The sequence below is a fragment of the Strix uralensis genome, chromosome 7 (assembly GCF_047716275.1).
Source record: "Strix uralensis isolate ZFMK-TIS-50842 chromosome 7, bStrUra1, whole genome shotgun sequence".
NCBI lineage: Eukaryota > Metazoa > Chordata > Aves > Strigiformes > Strigidae > Strix > Strix uralensis.
In genome coordinates this window covers 23,456,909-23,476,000 of record NC_133978.1, presented here as the reverse complement: position 1 = coordinate 23,476,000, position 19,092 = coordinate 23,456,909, and the positions used below count along the sequence as shown (strand labels likewise).

The following is a 19,092-nucleotide window of genomic DNA, read 5'->3' as shown; positions in this document are numbered from 1 at the left end:
GTAAAAAATATTTTTCACTTTATTAAAACCTGCTTCTCCAGAGAAGAGTATTTTGAGATTTTCTTTAGTCTTTTTCTTAACTGAGGCTTTATGAAGTCTTAACTTAGAGAGGTGTTTAATACATGTGAATTGGACACATAAGTGCCCACCAGTTTTCAGGAGCGGATGCTGCTACTGTGACTGCACTGAATTGTCATTCAGCGAATGTTTTAAGGGATATGTCTAACTTGTATATTTATAGTGACTTTCTCTTTCTTCCTCCCCAATCCCCTTGTCCTTAGCATTTCCATGGTTTGGAATGGATATCGGTGGAACGTTGGTTAAACTGGTCTACTTTGAACCTAAGGACATTACTGCAGAAGAGGAACAGGAGGAGGTAGAAAACCTGAAAAGCATTAGGAAATACTTGACCTCCAATACAGCCTATGGCAAAACTGGCATTCGTGATGTCCATCTTGAACTGAAAAATTTGACTATGTGTGGACGCAAAGGAAACCTGCACTTCATCCGCTTTCCCAGCTGTGCCATGCACAGGTTCATACAGATGGGTAGTGAAAAGAACTTCTCCAGTTTGCACACTACGCTCTGTGCCACGGGAGGTGGAGCTTACAAGTTTGAGGAGGACTTTAGAATGGTATGTGAACACTTCATAAGGGTTCAGTGGGAAGTACTATGGGAAGACATTGTGGGAGTCCTTCTGTTAAAACTTCCAGAGAAAACATTTTTTTGTCTATCCTAACTGGTTAAGATGAACAGAATCAATTCACATTTGTTAATTGGTGGAATTGCTGAGAACGTGGAGGGGGTGGGGAGGGCATTCTGCTTGCTGGATATTCTACTGAAGTATTACTGTGCAGGATGTCTTCAGTAAACGGGTTTTTTTAGAGTGCAGCTGTGATGATCAGATGCCTCATGATCAGCTGAGGGTGTGTTATGACAACCTAGGAGTCTGAGACTAGGTACTCATCTTGTAAACTGGATATCTGTTAGAAAACCAGAAATTAAGCCATACAGGCTGGAGATCAGATTCAGGTTCCTTTCCCCTTGTGTTAGTCTTCAAGCAGACTTAAGTCAAGAGTCTGGAAGACCAAGTGTGGAGCAGGGGGAGGAATAGTGTATGGAAGCATGACAGTAGCAAGCTAGCTTTTGATATCAATTCTGGGAGTACATCATGTGTAGAAAGGCAGTTCATAAGGTGACTAGGTCCCAGATCCCCTAGAGCTTAAAAATAACCTCTGCAGGGAGCTCCAGAAGCTGATGTAAATCTGAAGAATCTGTCCTTTTGGAATGGTCAGTCTTCCCATATTCATCTCTCCTGCATCATGTAATAGCAGCTAGAGTTGCTTACTTAATAAAGAAGTTCATGTCCCTCACTCCCACAGCTTTAGGATTGAACTGGAAGTTACCCAGTGGCTATCACAGCTAGGCATTTCTTCCCATAGTTTTGGCTTTATCTGGCATAAATATGCAATTTACCAGTCTGTCATCTCAGCTGCAGTATAATCAATGTGGCACTGGAAGCCATGGTTGAAGTTAGGGCTGTTTTGCTAGATATTACACAACAATATGAGGTCACATAGCAAACTGCTGGTGGATTTAGGCATGAAACCCCACATCTCAGCAGTGTTCATTAACACTCTGTGTGCTGCAACACTTGCAGGTAGTTTAAGAAAAACACTGTAAAAGCTGGCTGGGATGTTTTGTAGCATAGAGCAACCAGTAAGGTGCACTCACACCTGAGTGAGTGCTTTGGACAACTCTTCTTACAGCTATCCAGTTCCACAGCTTCTGTTATAGCAAGTGTTTCTTGGCTCAAACTGTAATATCCATAGAGTATTACAGAAGCAAAATATTATCCATTACATGAAGGTTTGCTTGCTTAATCTCTCTCGAAGGGCTGAGTGTCCTGGGTACTGGCACTTAAATTGTTGCACTTCATTAGCCATTGTAACCACAGCTGGCTATCTCAGTGTGTTCAGCTGACTGTAAATTGACATTGGACAACAGCTTCAGGATTGCTCTCTCAAAGCATTGAAAAGTCTGTTTCAAATATTTGATCACTCTAATGCACCTGTAGCAGAGAACATGTGCCAAGTCTAATATCCTGCTCTTGCTGGATTCAGTACTGTATAATGCCTTATATGGAGGAGGCCTTAAATTTTCCTGTTTCTGTTACTTTAGTTTTTCTACATTGCTTTTAAGTATGTTTGTGAACATTGTTAATTTCATCAAAAAATATGCCTAAATTCTAGGAAACTCATGAAACTGATATAAATAACATGGTTTTGTTCTGGCCTTTATTTCCCTGTGTACATGCTTTTAAGTTATTTGTCTTTCATGGTTTTCTCAATGCTTATGGGACTTTCAGGATTGCATAGATTTAGGACAAAGATCCAACATATTGCAAAACAGCACTGAAATCCCAAAGAAGGAATCCTTCTAAGATTACAGCAGCTTTTCTACTTAAAATGGACAAATACCCTGTTGTTACTTGCCTGTTCCAGTGTCTAATTCTGAATCCCTAAATGAGTTAAATAGGTTTGATCTAGACATCTCTGTTCCTTTTGTGCATTATAAAATAAAATTGGGAGGCATCTTCTGTTTACCGTAAGCCTGTCTTCTGTGCCACAGAAAGGCAATTAAATCTACAAAGGTAGCTAGGTTTAGCTATCTGACCTCCCTCGCATGGGATCCACAGCGTTGAATAGGAGGTGACCTGAAGAAGTCTCCATGGACTGCTTGGTGACTGCCGACAGTAACAGTCAGTGGCCTGGAAAATCATTTGCTTCATTCTTAAAATCTGAATGCTTCCCCTAGAAGTAGGAAAACTGACTCTATTCATTAAAGTAGACCACAGAAATAATTATACCAACCATATGGTTGTACTTGATGTCCATTGAAGAGCATCAGTAATTCACTAAAAGGACTGTTTCCAGCTTCGGGTGTTTTTTCTTGTTTTTGTTTTTTGTTCTGTGGTTGTTTGTTTTTTTTTTTCCCCCTTTCCATTTCTGAATGACTGGTCTTCATGGCTGACTGACTTTACATTCAGGTAAAAGTGGTGTTGACATGGATGAATCTGTCACCTAATTCTGCTAATCCTCCTTTCCCCAACTACGTACTGTCACCTTGCATATTCTGTAAATGGTCAAGTAACATCACTTCTGTAAAAGGAGTACATAAACTTATCTGCTTGTGTTGTGTACCTGTAATATAAATCTCTTTATACTCTGTGATTCCTCCATGCTAGCACACGCACATTACTTGCACAAAAATATGCTGTTAATGTTGTGAGGAATAAATTCTTAGGCTCCGTTTTGTAAAGCAACTCAATGTAAGGGTTACATGGGGGATGAGGGAAGAAAGCACTATTCAGACTTTTGTCCAAAACCTGCTCTACTGCAAAATTCCTGTCAATTGCAGTGGCTCAAAGGTGGGATCTTTGTATTTCTTCCCTGAGCAGACAGCTAAAGAACCTAACTTGTCATGATATAAATTTTACTGCTGGCTTCAGTGGAAGCAGGGCCTGGGCCAAAAACCAATCACTTAATAACATTTGGGGCAGGGAGGAAGGAAGTCTGTTACCAGCACTTAAACTCAGGCCTTGACCTTCCCCATAACCTACAAGGAAAATTCTTTAAGAGTAAGCTTGGTTGCTGGAGAGTGATTTTGTTGTGCAAGTTATTAGCTAATTCTGAGGCTTGACTTTGTGGTATGAACCGAATGCCTGTGAATGACTTGTAGGCTGTTGTATTCATCTTAAATAAACTTGCTGTCCTGTGTTGTAGGATGAGTAAACTCTGTAACCCTAGGTTAGTGTAAGACACTCAAAAATCTTGTTGCACCTTACTTGCTTGAGGCTGGACACTGCTGCTCAGGCTGTAGTGTGTAGACTGGGCTGGAATTGAAAGTGGCATCCAAAGAATGGGTGAAGGTAACCATGATACCTTCTGTTACCACCACCACAGGAAGCTAGGAGACTCTTTGGAGGGAATGGGGAGAAGCCATGTGCATCTTTTCCCTGTCGAGAGGGAAGAGATCCTTACAGCTATCTGGGCGAGAGGGCAGATCCTCTGTAGAGGATCCCAGAGTAGTCCTTTTTTTGCCCAAAGCTGGTGTAGTCTATCTTCTCTTGTGCCTCAGCAAATGTTTGGTTTACCCTTTATTTGCGTTAGATTTTTGTCTTGTTTTAATGTGAGTGGATATTTCTCAGCCTCAGAGTGTGAAATGAACTGGGGCGAGTATCCCATCTGAGCTCAAAAAGGAGGTTTGGGGGTTGAGGTAAAGACAATCAAAATATAAAGGAAGCAAAGTACGTCTTTATGAAAGTGGAGGAGAGGTAATGGGAGGGAGATGGAAGGAAAAGCTAGACTGTAAGCTATTATAAGAAATAAAAACTGGAGCAATGCACAGAAGGTATATAAAAGCCAGAGTGATAGAGTAAATGAGACTGTTGTAATTGATAATTAAGAACTTGCAAGATGTTATGTTCCTAACAGTTTCTTACAGAAAAAAAAAAATCATATTTCTGATTGAAAGTCCGTAACTGCATCTAGGTTTGGACATTCCTGCGCTCACCAGAACTCGGTAACAGTGTGAAAATTCAAACTGGGTGAAATCTTTCATGAGCTGGAGCTTCATTGAAAAGATGTCTGCACACCAGTGTTGATCCATTAGGCATCAACCCTGATGAATATATGTCATGGCTGCCCTCAGCTCACTTATAGAGGACTGGGCTGTTTCGTATTTTCCTTGCTGAGGTGGAAATACTTACTCGTCCATAAAAAGAAACAAACATGACCCAAGTCTTTGACTTCTGTGCTTCCATGCTTTAAAGCAGCAGCAAGTTTGTACCACGTATTTTCCTTTTATACTGTCTGGTACTTGAATACAGCTAAAAATTGTTTGATGTTGTGCATATTATTAAAAAAAACCCAAAAAAACAAAAAAAAACCAAAAAAAAACCTTAACTTGAACAGACAGCATCATTTTCCAGCACTTCTTGCAAGTCTATGACAAGAAGTGGGCTTTCATTCTCCTTAGAATAGCATCTGTACACAGTAATAACAGACCTTTTGCGTATCCTTGAAATCAGCTGGGTTTCAGGCGTTTTGTTGCTATGGTGTGAACTGGTATGGGGAAGTGTTCACTACTTCCTTGCTGTGTTGCACCCACTTGTAAGCACAGTTAAAGTCCCAAGTCTCTCCTTTTGATGGTCCTAAAGAATTCCTTGAAGTCCAAAGTGTTTTCTACCCTCCCTCCAGTATTTAAAAACCAGCCTAAACTAAAGAGGCATTTCTACAATCTGGGTATAATGCAGAGAAATTGGTCTTTTAAAAAATGTACATATGGTTTCCCTGTAACCATTGTAAATTTTTCCCTCTGGGGACCTGTATACTACTTCATTCTGCAGTTCTTCCTCTCCTAGCACAACTTTCTGACATAAAACTTTTCTAGAGAAGTGGGTAACTTTCTCAGTTACAGGAGTGCAGAGCAGAATCAGTTGTCCATTATGATATCTGCCCTCACATTAAGTACTGTAAAGAGCTGGAAAATATCTGCAAATGCATTTCGTAAAGAGTTGTAGGAAAAACATCTAATTAAAATGTCCTTCTTCACACAGCTCCTGTTTTTGTTTTGCATTTTTGCACATAAATTTACGTTCCTGCAAGGAAAAGTGGGTTGAACAGCTGAAGGATGAGGATGAGTAGAGTGTGGTAGGTCAGGTGATGGCACCAGAAAAAAAATGTTTGCTTACTCATACATTAGTTACAGTGTTTACAGGCACATCTATTTTGTGATGCAGTTTTGCTGCTGGAGTCGTGAGCAAAGAAACAAATGGAGAAAAGGCAGCTCTATATGCAGGGAAGGGGACTGGGAATTGTGACCCTGGCTCTATCATGTCTTCTTGTACCAGACTGGGTCGCTACATTTCTTGCAGCTGTGCCCTAGTTCGTGTTTAGAAACAAAAACAGTGGTGGCTCACTGGGCTGTTTGGAGCCCCAGAGGTCTGGTGGCTGCAGAGCCTGCAGTTCTCTGAATGGAGGCGGATTAACGTGGAATACTGATGCCAGTCTTGCTCCTTCCAAAAATGAAAACCAGACTGCTGCAACAACACAGGCAAATGGTTTTTCAGTCTGTTATGAATATCATACACAAAAGAAAGCACTAATAGGGCTTTTCTGCTTACAGTATATCAGCTGTTAAATATAGCACAGAGCTATAAAAAGCACAGTAAATTCTAGTATGTCTTATACATGGAGGGATGGACCTTATAAAACTTCTATGCTTATTAGTGCTTGAAAAAGAACCTTTGATTAGTTTTCTTTTGTTCTGTCCTTACAGAACTGGTGGGCTGACTGGAGAGTTTGTAGAAACAAAGATTTTGTCTGTGTTTTTGCACAGATGCCAGAAGTATTTTAGTCTTAGATTTGTATTTCTTGCTCGTGTCTTCCAAGGTCTCTTACCGATGCTTACCAATTTATAAAAATGTAACATGGATGAGACAAAAACAGCTGGGTATTTGGCTTATGGGAGAATAGAGCTTTTGAGAGCAGGAGCCATAAATCTGTTAATGACTTGTCTTTGTAAAGCAGGCTTCTGGTTCATAGCATGTTTGTGCATGCTGTATCTGTTTTAAATTGTGTTTGGTCATGATGTATCTAGCTTATACAGTAAGATGGGGAAATTGAGACTGTACAGCACATAACCCATAGAAAGATCGCAATTAGTATAGAATCTTTCCTTATTTTGACTAGCTATGTGCAATGTTAGTTGGGTTTTAACAGAATAAATAAGTCCTCTAATGAGTGATGACTTAGTGGACTCCATACAGTGTCCGTTGTGAGAAAGAGTGCATGAAGCATTTCTGTTAATGTCTTGTATTGTATATCTCTTGATTGGAGCTTTTGCTCTTAGTCTAATAGCAAGAAAGTGCTAACATCCAAGATATTTGCAAAGTAGCCTCAAGATTTTTGTAACATTTCTTTGAAAACCTTCTCTCCCAATTTATGTTCATTCTTTTTATTTGCTGGCTAAGTGGATCAAGTCCTTTTATGCTGCATTTGTGTAATTGTAATTTGTGTAGCCCTTTGTTAATGAAGAAAAAAATAGGAAGGGATTGCAGAAGTTCCAGGAGGAATTCCTGAAACAAGAAGAAACGATCTCCACCTGTCTCTGTTATCCTATGAATAACTGGATCTATATTGAGGTCTTTAAGACTCCTGCTTTGGGATTTTTTAATCTTACTTCCTTTCTATGGTTCCAGGATTTGAGGACTAGCAAATCCAACAAAAGGGCAGACCCAAAGAGTAGAATGGCTTTCAGTTAAGGCAAGTCAGAGCTATGTACAAGTAAAGAACAAACTTAAGGGGAGGGATTTAAATAGCTCAAAAGAATGTAACCTATTGACCAGGCCTGTTCCACAGAAATATCTTTTCTCTTTATAGTGACTTAATATAGCTTCCAGAATTAAAAATAGGAGGTAGTTAGCCTTGTAAATCTTCTCCATTAGCTGTTATAAAAACATCCTTCAATATGCAAATGTCTGAGAACCAGCTCTGTGTTGTATAACTCCTTTTTGTTCCTAATACTCTGTTGCTTTTTCTGCTAGAAGGTGGAGTTAGATAAGACCTACTTTGCAGGTGTGAGGATGCAAATAACCTCAGAGTTTGGATGGTCAACTTTACTATTTTTCTCCCTCTCTCTCCCTAACACAACTCTTAAGCTCAATGTCATCTGGAAAGGAGACTTTCTACAAATTGTCACTGTATCCTATTTCGAGAAAGGGATGTGATTTCTAATTCTAGTAAACAGAATGCTATGACAAGTAGACATGCCTGTTTAAGTACAGTCATGGGTGACCTGTGAGATCTCAGAGGGAATGTCCTTTTTAAGCTCTTATAATTTTTTCCTGCCTTCTGTAACAGTTACATTTTTATTAACATTTTGCAGGGGGCGTGGGTCTGACAGTATTTTTTATTTGGGTTTTTTATATTGTTTTTCACCAAACATTGGAAATACCCTATTTTTCACACAGCATTTTAAAGTGCTCATCATAATTTAAAGAAATCGTTTTCTCAAATTACTGGTGACATATACTAAAAAACCTGAAATCTTTAAAGCATAATCCACTGCATATTTAATGTATATTAACATAAGGTTTTAACTATCTTGTTTTTAACTGAAGATTCTTGATCTTAATGCTTCTATTGAATATTTTATTAAATTGCTGGGAAATATAGTTAGCTGATGAGTTAAAACACTTTGCATCCTGAGGAATGCTGCTGTGCAGGCATGTGTCAGATACTGTCCAAAAGCTGCAGAACGCAGCTCCTCTTGGGATGGGGATGAGGGGAAAGAAATTTACTGCTTCAGAATACTGAGAGGGGGGGGAAATACTCCCTGCTCTGCGAGCAGGAAGCATCTTAAAGGCAGAGGAACTAAGTGACATTACTGCACATCATTGGTTTGGGAGGTACCCATTGTCAGGTGGATAGAAAACTATTTTTATGTTGGACTTCATGTTTAGACAGATCTTTGTACTGTTTAAATAGCATAATGTGTTGCTATTGAAGTGATCAAAGTGCTTCAGTGGAGCCTTTTGTCCTTCTCATTGTTGTATTATACTAGGAAATGTTTATTAATTTCTTGTTGTTCTTTTCCAGATTGCTGATCTACAACTCCATAAATTGGATGAATTGGACTGTTTGATCCAGGGCCTCCTTTACGTTGATTCTGTTGGTTTCAATGGCCAACCAGAGTGCTATTATTTTGAAAATCCTACAGATCCTGGACAGTGCCAGAAAAAGCCTTACTGCCTTGATAATCCATATCCTATGCTGCTGGTTAACATAGGCTCAGGGGTCAGCATCCTAGCTGTGTATTCTAAGGACAACTATAAGAGAGTCACAGGATCCAGGTAAATTTAATTCCATGTTCTTTTAATTCTATTTTTTTTTCTCCTTAGTAACTGAACAGATAGAACCAGACAGTGCGACTGGTACCTGCAGCCCCAAATTGTGCTTGTCTTCCCATTTCTTTTAAAAGTCCACCAGTAGCAATGCTTGAAATATCCTAGAATTCCTTCATAGAGGGGGTCTACATCAGGGAAATCATTGATACATTCAACTTTAGAGCTGCCTTAGTCTCTCCTTGGTGTTCTTGCCTACTTCCTGTCTCTTGTTGTGAATTACCAAAATAAAGTTGTGCCAGTAAATGGATCTTCTCTCCCCTGATTTGATCCCTCAGAACAGCCAGAGCAGTGAAATAAAAATGTTTGTGCTAAACAAAAATCTCTTGCTTAGGTGTTAGGATGTGTCCAGGATATAGGAAAACTATAGAATTACCTGCTGAATTTTGGCAGAGGAGTCTCACTAGATGTCTTGGTTTTTCCCTTGATTGCACTAGTCTTTGGACTATGCTGGTAAATTAAGGAGTGCCAGCATGTAAAGACTAGAAATTATTTGTAAGGTACAGCTGAGTTGAAATGGTCTCTGGCCTGTGTTCAGTAAGAGACTTAGATGTGACTGCTCTATTTAGGAATTACGGAGTTCAGTGGCATGGATGCAGAATTTTTTTCTCAAGGCCAAAAACCAGCCTGAGGCATGTTTAAGTTTACTCTGTACATGTGGCAACAATGCTTACTTACAGGAAACCACTTCAGTTACAAATGTGTCCATCCAGACTAGTAGTAAAAATACCAATAAATCTATCCCACTTTTTCCATGCAAACTACATTGATGTACTTTATTTGTAATAGTCTTGTAATCTTAAAAACAAAACCAAACAAACCACCAAAACAGAAGCCTAAAAAAACCCCTTCCAAAACAACAACCGAAGAAGCTTTTTGGATTTTCTGTAGTCTCTTCCAAAGCTGCATTCTGTTCTTCAGTGCATGGTACATATTAATAAAGTTTCTACTGTATACTGCACATGACTGCATATGTGTCTTCTGTTGCCTTACCTAGGGCATATCTTTGCCATAATAGTAGCCATGAGCTATTTTTCTGTATACGGTCCAGGCGAACACAAGTTGAATGGAAGAGGTATTGCATATGTAGTTTCTTGCAATTCTGGTTGGTTTTCAAGCATAGCCCTTTTGGTATCTGTAGATGTGCTTCTGATCCTTTTCACTACAAAAGGAAAAACATGACTGCAGTGGGTTGCTGACTTGTTATAGATGAGGAAATCAATAGTCTTGTGGCTGGTGTGCAGAGCTTCCTGCTGTTCAGATACTGAATATATTATTACAGTGCTACTAGATGTGTTCTGAAAAACTTGCCTAATAATCCAGGAGCACTGACTGAATGGTGTTCCTATCTGACCTGTGCTTTTTTGTGAAGTGCAAGTGTGGTGTCTCACTGATCCTCTTGTTTACAGTGGCTCCGGTCGGTGTGACTGCAGTCAGTGCAAATAAGCTAACTTCCTCAAGGGTTAAGAAAGAATGAGGAAGGACGTAGAAGTTAGTAAGTTGAAGTTCATGTCTGTTAAGACTGAAGAGTCCAAAGTAGAATTTTAATTAAATGAGTTAGCAACCTGTTATGCACAATCAAATACACCCTGCTAAATTTGTGTAGTCAGTAAATATTGTACTTGAGCCTGTGCAAGATATTAAAGCGTCTGCTTCTTGCTCGGGAGTTCTTCAGAGGGCTGAGGCATCCGGGGCTGATGCTAGCCTTGCTTTGAACAGGAACCAACCAGACTGCTTCCTGCCGCTGGCTAGGGGGACCAGATCTGTCTTGGCTGCCTGCCCCTGCATAGATATTTAGCTTTGATCGCTGTTTATTCTTTAATCACTGACTTAAGTGATCTGCTGGCTAATTATTCTTGCACAAGGAAAACTTGCTAGAGTGCTACACATAGCAAACTGACATCTGTGGTGTTGGACTGGACCTTTCAGCTACCCCTTTATTTAGCATCATTTCTCCTATTTAAATATTAAGGACTTAAGCGTAGTTCAGTTAAAACCACGCTGGATGACATTTGTGTTAAATAGAAACTCAATTTAGGGTGTCTGTCTTCACTTCTCTGAGGGAGGAGTTGCAAGATACAGTTGGTAACCATGTAGACCATGTTGCAAACAGCAGTCTAAAGAGCAGTGGTAAAAGCTGGTTCAAGCTGCTGGGCTGAGGAAACTGTGCTTTTCTAGTCTTGGAGGAGGAACATTCCTGGGCCTGTGCTGTCTACTGACTGGCTGTGAGACGTTTGAAGAAGCACTAGAAATGGCTGCGAAAGGAGACAGCACCAATGTGGATAAGCTGGTGAAAGATATTTATGGAGGAGACTATGAGCGGTTTGGCCTTCAAGGGTCTGCTGTAGCCTCAAGGTATGTGTTAATTGAGCTGGTTTTAAGGAGTTCATTGGGAAACTTACTGTTTATGCTGAACTGAGTGCGTAATCCCTGGACTGTGCACTATGTCCATGTGGAAATGTCACTCTGAATGTATCATGTGGTTCATTCTTATCTCTCACCTACTTCTTGCCTTTTTTTTAAACAGGTATAAGCAATGCTTGATGTAGTTTGCTTCCATTTAAATTATAGTTATTTTAGAAGTAGTCTTTGCTCATTTTTCTGTCTTTCCAATGAGATACCTTTTCCCATTTCAAATCTGTCTCAAATCAATGGATATCAAATCCAAGCAAAGCTTATTAAATGATAGAATTTCTAAGGGCTTTTAGCACTCCTAAATAACTCATATTAAAAGGAATAATCTTCCCCACACAGCTTTGGTCATATGATGAGTAAAGAAAAGAGAGATTCCATCAGTAAAGAGGACTTGGCCAGAGCTACTTTGGTCACCATCACCAACAACATAGGTTCTATTGCTCGCATGTGTGCATTGAATGAGGTAAGATAGCATATTTACTATGAGCTTAAAACCTTTAGAAACAGCATAGTAAGATTTTCAGAATACAAAAATGCAAATTGCTGATATAGCAGGTGTGTAACTGGCCTTGGTGAAGATGCATATATTTAATGTGCTGTCCCAACTCTTGTGATTTGTGTTATGTGTATGCTTTGATGCAAAGCGTAACATACTTTGAGCTTCAAAGGTAGGGAAGAGGGGAGAAAAGTTAACTGTAAAGATCGTCTTGAACCATTGATGCCTAGAGCTGTTCAGTTGCTCTCAGGCTGCAATACATAGATATTAACACCTTTGTAATCCACATTAATACTCTCAATTATCTTGTAGTTATTAACAGATCTTACTATACCATGACAGATTTTTATTTTATTTAAAGAGAATTTTGCTTGGCTTGTTTCCATAGCATGATGGGTTTGAATTGTGTTTTGTGTTAAATATTTTGATAGATATAAGATCCATTATATTGGGTCAGAGGGAAGAAAAATATAGTTCATTATCCTACCTCAAACTATCAGATGCTTGTTACATTCTTTTCTTTGATATGATAACTGTGGATGGATTGTTCCATTCATACACCTTTCCAGCTTCCAGCAGTCTAGAAAAAAAAACAAAACCAAACCAACTGAAAAACCAAACATTTAGGCACTTGTTTTGAACTGTAAATTGCATCTTTTACTGTTATGTGATAACTATTCTTTTATCTGCTGTTGGTGAATTTATCTAATCTTTTTTTAATACAGAGATGTCTTTAGCTCCTCAGCATTCTGTGATTAGAAGAAAGTGCCTCTTACTTTTTTAAAATGAACAACACACCCACACAGCCCAAAAAAACCCCAGCAAAACAAAACCAAGAAACTCACCAAGCTACCATCTGATTACTTTCTTGGGTCTTAGCAAATAATTAATCACTGGTGCTTTTGGTGAGTTTTAATAAACCTTTACCACATCTCCCTCTTGGTCTTTCCAAGACAGAAAGTCCTAACACTTGGTGTCCTCTCCTACAGAGACACTCTGTGTCTCTTTTTCCACTGTTTCATTTTGGGTTTTTAATTGTTTATAATTCTAATTTTGAGATCAAATGATCAGATCTTCATGCAGTATTCACAGTGTGGTTGCACAATGAATTTATGTGATGGCATATTGATGAATTTTGTGTTCTGATTCCCTTACTAACAGTTCTTAATATTTTATTTTTGTGAGCATGGACCTCACTTTTAAGAAACAACCCACAGTCCCTCCACAGTCTTTCTTGAGTGATGGTGGTTAATTTGGAGCATATCATTGTGTCTGAATACCAAAGTGTCTCTGTCTCTTCCCCCTTCCATTTGTGTCATTTCACTGTTTTAACTTAAACTTCATCTGCCGTTTTGTTCCTCAGTCACTAGGTGTAAGTCTCTTCAGTGTTGCTATGCTGTTCATTTTTTATTTTGACTCTCCTGAATAACTTTGTATGCCAATAAATGTTAGGTTTGTTGCTAATATCCTATAGAGCACATTTAAAATATGTTGAACAGCGCAAGTCTTAGTGTATGCCCCCATCAAATGTCACTGATAACCTCCCTTCATGAAAAGTGGCTACAGACTTCTATTTTTGGCAGTTTGACTCTTTCAGTCAGGATGATTCTCTTTCAGTGTTCTCTTTGCTTTCAGCTTCTTTACAGTGTTGCCTTGTGGCATGGAGTTCAAGCAGCATTGTACAGGGCTATCAAAGCATGGAGAGTTGCAGCAGGGAACCACATGTGATGCATTCAGAGGAGGAAATAGGCTACTAATGAAACTAATGTTTCTGAGTCATTGTGAAAAAGTTCCTAAATATCTTTGTTTTGTGGGCGGGCTTACTTAAAAACTAGACATGAACCATAGAATTTTGTGGAGGAATGTGGATTGATGTGTGAAGTATTCTTCATTTCACAGACAATGTCAAAATACAATTGCTCCAACACTTGAACTAAATTATTTTGTAGCTTCAGAGAATGAAACCTTCATTTAGTAGCTTTACATACTATTAAAAAAAATTCAAACATGATATATCATTGCAAATAAGCTGTTCTCCAAATACCTTGCTGGTGGGGGAAAAAAAGTAATGTTGATTCCGCTAAATAATCTAGACACCTAAATTGCCTGTAGGAGATATGGCTCTGACTCACCAAGCTTGATGAATGAAATGCCCAAATAAGAACTTAAAAAAGTTATTGAATATGATATATTCTTTTGTGGAGTTTGTGTGTATTAGATTAGAGTTATGGTGAAGCTCGCTTTTAGATTCTTTGACAAAATCAATTTATGCCCTGAAGCGTGAGTTTTGATAAGGGTTTTTTTGTTGTTGGTCTTTTTTTTTCAATTATTGCAACTTTAATATTGTGTTGAAAATTACTTGCATATGTGCAGGAAAAAATGAGGCTGGGGAATAAATGAAATATTCTGTCCACAGAACTTCAAAGCAAAGTTTGCTTGCACAAAGTTGGCAGTGGGGTAGAAAAATTCCATAGTCTGGAACTATTTGGCTACACATCATTTGAAACAGTCTGTCCTAGGCACAGCAGAACTGCTTTAAAGGAAACCAGTCTCCCTGGTTTATACTTTTCTTACTAGCAGAACATGTAAGTTGCATCTGGAACAAGGCTTCTTGCAAAAGTATGTGCAGATTTTTTTATTGCATCTTTAATATAGATTCCCCTATTCAATTATATTGGTAAATTTGTGTATATGCTATATTGAAGCTGTACTATAGCTTTCTACTGCAGGGTAGTTGAACAATTTAGCAATACCCCACAGAGTGAAAGAGTGCATGTCTTTTCCAGGGTGTTGTAATTTAGTTAGCTTAAGTAAGCATTTCATCACCATCCCTTCATCAGTTTAGGACTTACAACTTTCAGCTTTGAATATTTCAGCAGTGAACATTTTAAAAGTAAATTGGCAAGACTCCCTTGAGAGATAAAAGTAGCATTTCTTAATTTTCCAACTCCTGAAAAATGCTAAAGCTGGTTTTTGTTCAGTTCAAAAATCTAGGAAACTTTACATCTTTAACATAATTTTTAACCTCATCAAGGAATGTTGGAAAATAAAATTGATACGAAATTTGCATGTTGATATACACTCTTCTATTTTAGGAGATATGACTAGTACTTTTAGACTTAAGATTTTCAGTAACTTTTATACTCAGTGTTAGGTACTGCTTGCTTGAATTTCTGCTAACAGTAGCTTTGTGTGTATAGTGAACAAAACAAAAGTCGTGAAAATTAAATTCAAATATAGATTCTAATCAATTTGATGATATTGCATTACAGGAAATGAATTAGTTACATATTTGTCCCTCCCTTGTCAGAAATTACTTCAGAGACAAAACTGCCTTGTCAGAGGACGCAAAGTGCTCTTGGCCATGTTTAAGAGCAGCCTTTTGAAGTTTGAGAAGTTCTTATTTTTGGCCGTATAAGTTGCTAGGAATGAGTATGAATGCATGCTGATGTGACTGCAGAGTCTAAGGGGATAGATGACTAGAAACATGAATTATTTAAATAAAGTTTGTGTTGATGCGTTTGATTTGAGGACAATCAGACATGTAACTCAGTCATCAGAGACTGAATAAATGAATTATTGCATCTGGGTATCAGCACTCTCCAATATTCAAGTGAGGATATTCTCTGTGGTATGTCACATGCACAGTACTGGACATGACAAAACTGTGATCTGTAGGAAAGTAATTGCTGCAGAACCAAGTGTTGGGCTTTATAGAGCTGTGTAGAGAGGTTAACACTTGGTAATTCTAGCCTCTATGCAGATTTTTGCTCATAATCTTCAGCAATTTATGTTTCTAGGATTTGGCCTTCTACTGAACTTTCTAGACCAGTTCTAGTGTATGGTGAACATCATATGGTACACCAGTCCAAAATGCAAGTGCAATTTTTGTGCATAACAGGCAAAACTGAGCTTGGTGAGATAGTTATGGGCATTGTTTAAGCACCAAAACTGTTGCTTACGTGCACTGATGTGCATACAAGTAAGGATAGTGTGTGGCTTTCTCACTGATGGTGTAGTGGTGATTGTTCAAAACTTTTAAGCTTCTGTATGAAAACTGAGTTCAAGTGAGCTTCGAAACAAAGGGATGAAATGCATGTTTCACTTGCTCTTCAAAAATGGAACCACAGTCCAGATAACAGCTAATGAAACATGCTTCTTCCCATCTCTAGTGTAATCCTTCTTAGATACCCTTCAGAGGTTCTTCATCTGGATTTAATAATCCTAGTGATCTCTGGGAAGTCGCTTCATTTAACAAGCAGAGGGAAAAGATGTCTTCAGTGCAGCCATGTCATATACAATTAAAAAAAACAAACCAAGAAAACACTCATAATCCTGTTCGTATTGGGAAGGTCCTGGGCAAAATACTCACCATCTGTCATATCAGCCTCTCACTTTCTTTGGAACAAAACTATTTTTATTTTTTTTCCCTTCTTGCAACATCTCTACTTAGCAGTCAGTAACTGCAATTATTTTTATGATTTTTCAGTATGGAGAATTTAAATGTAACCCAAACTTCCCATTTAATTTTATAGTGGAGGCAGAAGTAGATGTTGAATGAGGCAAATAATGTAGCTGAATATAATTTTTGCTGGTGTGCATTTCAATTTTACAGAGAATCGACAAGGTGGTATTTGTTGGCAACTTTCTCAGAATTAATATGATTTCTATGAAGGTGCTAGCATACGCTATGGATTATTGGTCCAAGGGACAGCTGAAAGCTCTGTTTTTGGAACATGAGGTAAGGAAATACATATTGAACTTACTTTTATTTGTAAGTACAAAAATCTTACGGTTCTTGACTTGGTGAAGTTAAAAGGGAGAATTTCAGTGCCATTGCTTAGAAGTGAATGCACAAAGTAAGTTCTGCATAAATATAATTTAATTACAAATTCATTTGAAAATACCCCTTGTCAGCTCTGTGGCTTGATCACTAGTCTTATGGTTTGTGCTCCTAAATGTTGCACATCTCTTATTTTTGCTTTCTGACCCTAGGACCAACACTGTTCATTTGCACGGTCCGGTATATTAACCTCAATTAGAATTAATTTTTGTAAGCACAATTTTGAGGTGACTGTCAGATGGATGTGTTCATAATGGAAACTGTCCTGCCTCAGTACAGCATCATTATAGTGGTTCTGTAATTTTTTCTTTTTCAACAATTTTAAAGAACTGTGTAAGATTTCTCCCAGTATAAGGCCTTTTCTTGGACCTAAACAAGATCATGTTAAATCGTAATTCGGATACAGCAAACAGTTGGCACAGAATGTCTGATCTTATAAGAAGGGTCTTTTAATTGCCTTAACAGAACTGAAGATTTCATGTGCTCATGCTTATGTCTTATTTTGGAATTTGATTGGTTTTATTTTGCTTTTGCCTTGTTTAAAGGGTTATTTTGGAGCTGTTGGGGCTCTTCTAGAGTTGCTTAAAATGACAGACGATCAGTGATGAAGCTGTCTGAAGAGATTCCTATTGCAGATGCTGCTGGATAAGAGTGAAAGCCACTACAAGGATGGAAATGAAGCCATTATGGTAGTTCTACCTGCTGGATTTGTAAATAATTTAAAATCCTTTTAGCTGATCTTTAACTTCTGGGTTTTGAGCCTATACTTCAGAATTCATACTGGGAATAATAAGATTTTTTTTTTCTGTACACTGTATTTTTTAGGGGAAAAATGTGCAAAGTGGCCAAAAATACAGATTTTATGGATTTATTTTAAAAAGTGGATACTGTTTAATGTAGGACCTGTGATATGAGGCATCTGCTTTTCTTCTGGGGTTTACTGATCAGTGTGGTAATTTAAACTTCATTTAGTAATCACTCTAGGAGATTTTTTTATCTTATTTTCATGACGTTTCATGATTTGTTCTTGGTTTCAAATGAAACTACAAAGCTGATGCGTTTTACTGTGAAAACTAGTCATTGATTTTTTGCCTTTCCTTTCCTCATTAGATGAGACACTTTTTTATTTAACATACCTCCACCCCCACAAAAAATAGATTTACAAGCTTTCTGCAACGACATGGGTTTCTTGGCAAGACTGCAAGAAAACTTGGCGGGGGCAGGGGGTTTAAGATTGTAACTTTTCAGTAGTCGTGACTTGAAACAGGAACAAACTGCTAACTGGTTTTGCAGGACTAACTTTCCTCTATATTAAAAATTTTAAACAAGATGCAAACTAAAATTTTAATTATTGGCTTGATACTAAAACAAAATCCTGTTTCTGTTGAAAATCTCTCATCTGTATGAAGAGTTCTGTACTACAGATGTTATTTATATGGTACATACTTGGTGTTAGATGACAAAGGGAGTAGATTGTTTTCATTTATTTGAAGACTTTTCTGTAGTCTGCAGTTTTTAACTTGATCATAATTGAAAACAATGGATAGCTGCATTATTCAAAGCCCAGTTTCTAAAATTATAAAAATACTGACTAGTGTATTTTCTGGTTTTAAGCTAATGTTAACTTTCCCTACAGGACACTAAGATTTGAGTGTTTATTCCAATCTGGTATTTTCTACCTTCTTTTTTTATTTGTGGACGTGTCTAGACTTTTTTTTTTTTCCTGCTGAATTGACACCTCTTTGAAATCTATGTACTTAGGTTGCTGCATAGCATGTATAAACTTGCTTTTCTTAGACACCATGAGGGTTCACAAATCAGAGGCTGAAAACCAGTCCATAAATTATTGTGTCTTGCAAAACTGTATGTGATGTCACATAATATAAAGGGCTCATCAGAGGAACAGTATAAAATTCAGACACGTATTATCCAGTATATTTTTGGAAGGGGGTTTATTTCACTTTTTTAATAGTCATTAATTTCCGTATCTCCCAAATGTTGAAATAAATTAATACTAACTGAAGTGTTAACTTGTCTGATGGAAATAAAGACCACTACTGTTTTGACGGTTTTAATGTATCTGTGGAATTCATTTCTTGAAATCAGTGATGTGAAATACATAACGGTGTTTTGTGACACATATGACTAGTTATTTCCGTGATGATTCTTTGGCTCTTGATGATTTTTTAAGCTTATTTGCTAGGTTTTGCTGCACCTAAAGATTGGTTTGTATATATTTTTTTTTTTTTAAAGGAAGACTTCAGAATGTTGAGGTAACTGTGCTTCTTATGATAAACAGTAGAGGGAAGCATAACGTCAACAATGTAAATATGCTTTGGTAAAGCAGTGGAGCTTGGGGCAATTTGTGGG

At 37.9% G+C, this 19,092-nt stretch overlaps 1 protein-coding gene across 3 annotated transcripts in view; it reads left to right on the top strand.

Moving 5' to 3' along the window:
• Positions 1–18,793, top strand: part of PANK1 (pantothenate kinase 1) — a 28,050-nt gene extending 9,257 nt beyond the window's left edge. For all 3 annotated transcript variants that reach the window (XM_074874903.1, XM_074874901.1, XM_074874902.1), the window contains exons 2-7: positions 282–634; positions 8,664–8,917; positions 11,147–11,323; positions 11,723–11,846; positions 16,495–16,620; positions 17,268–18,793. In XM_074874903.1, coding sequence (XP_074731004.1) covers positions 299–634; positions 8,664–8,917; positions 11,147–11,323; positions 11,723–11,846; positions 16,495–16,620; positions 17,268–17,327 — 1,077 coding nt within the window. In that variant the 5' untranslated portion in view covers positions 282–298 and the 3' untranslated portion in view covers positions 17,328–18,793. The remainder of the gene's footprint in view (positions 1–281; positions 635–8,663; positions 8,918–11,146; positions 11,324–11,722; positions 11,847–16,494; positions 16,621–17,267) is intronic.
• Positions 18,794–19,092: the final 299 nt, after the last annotated feature.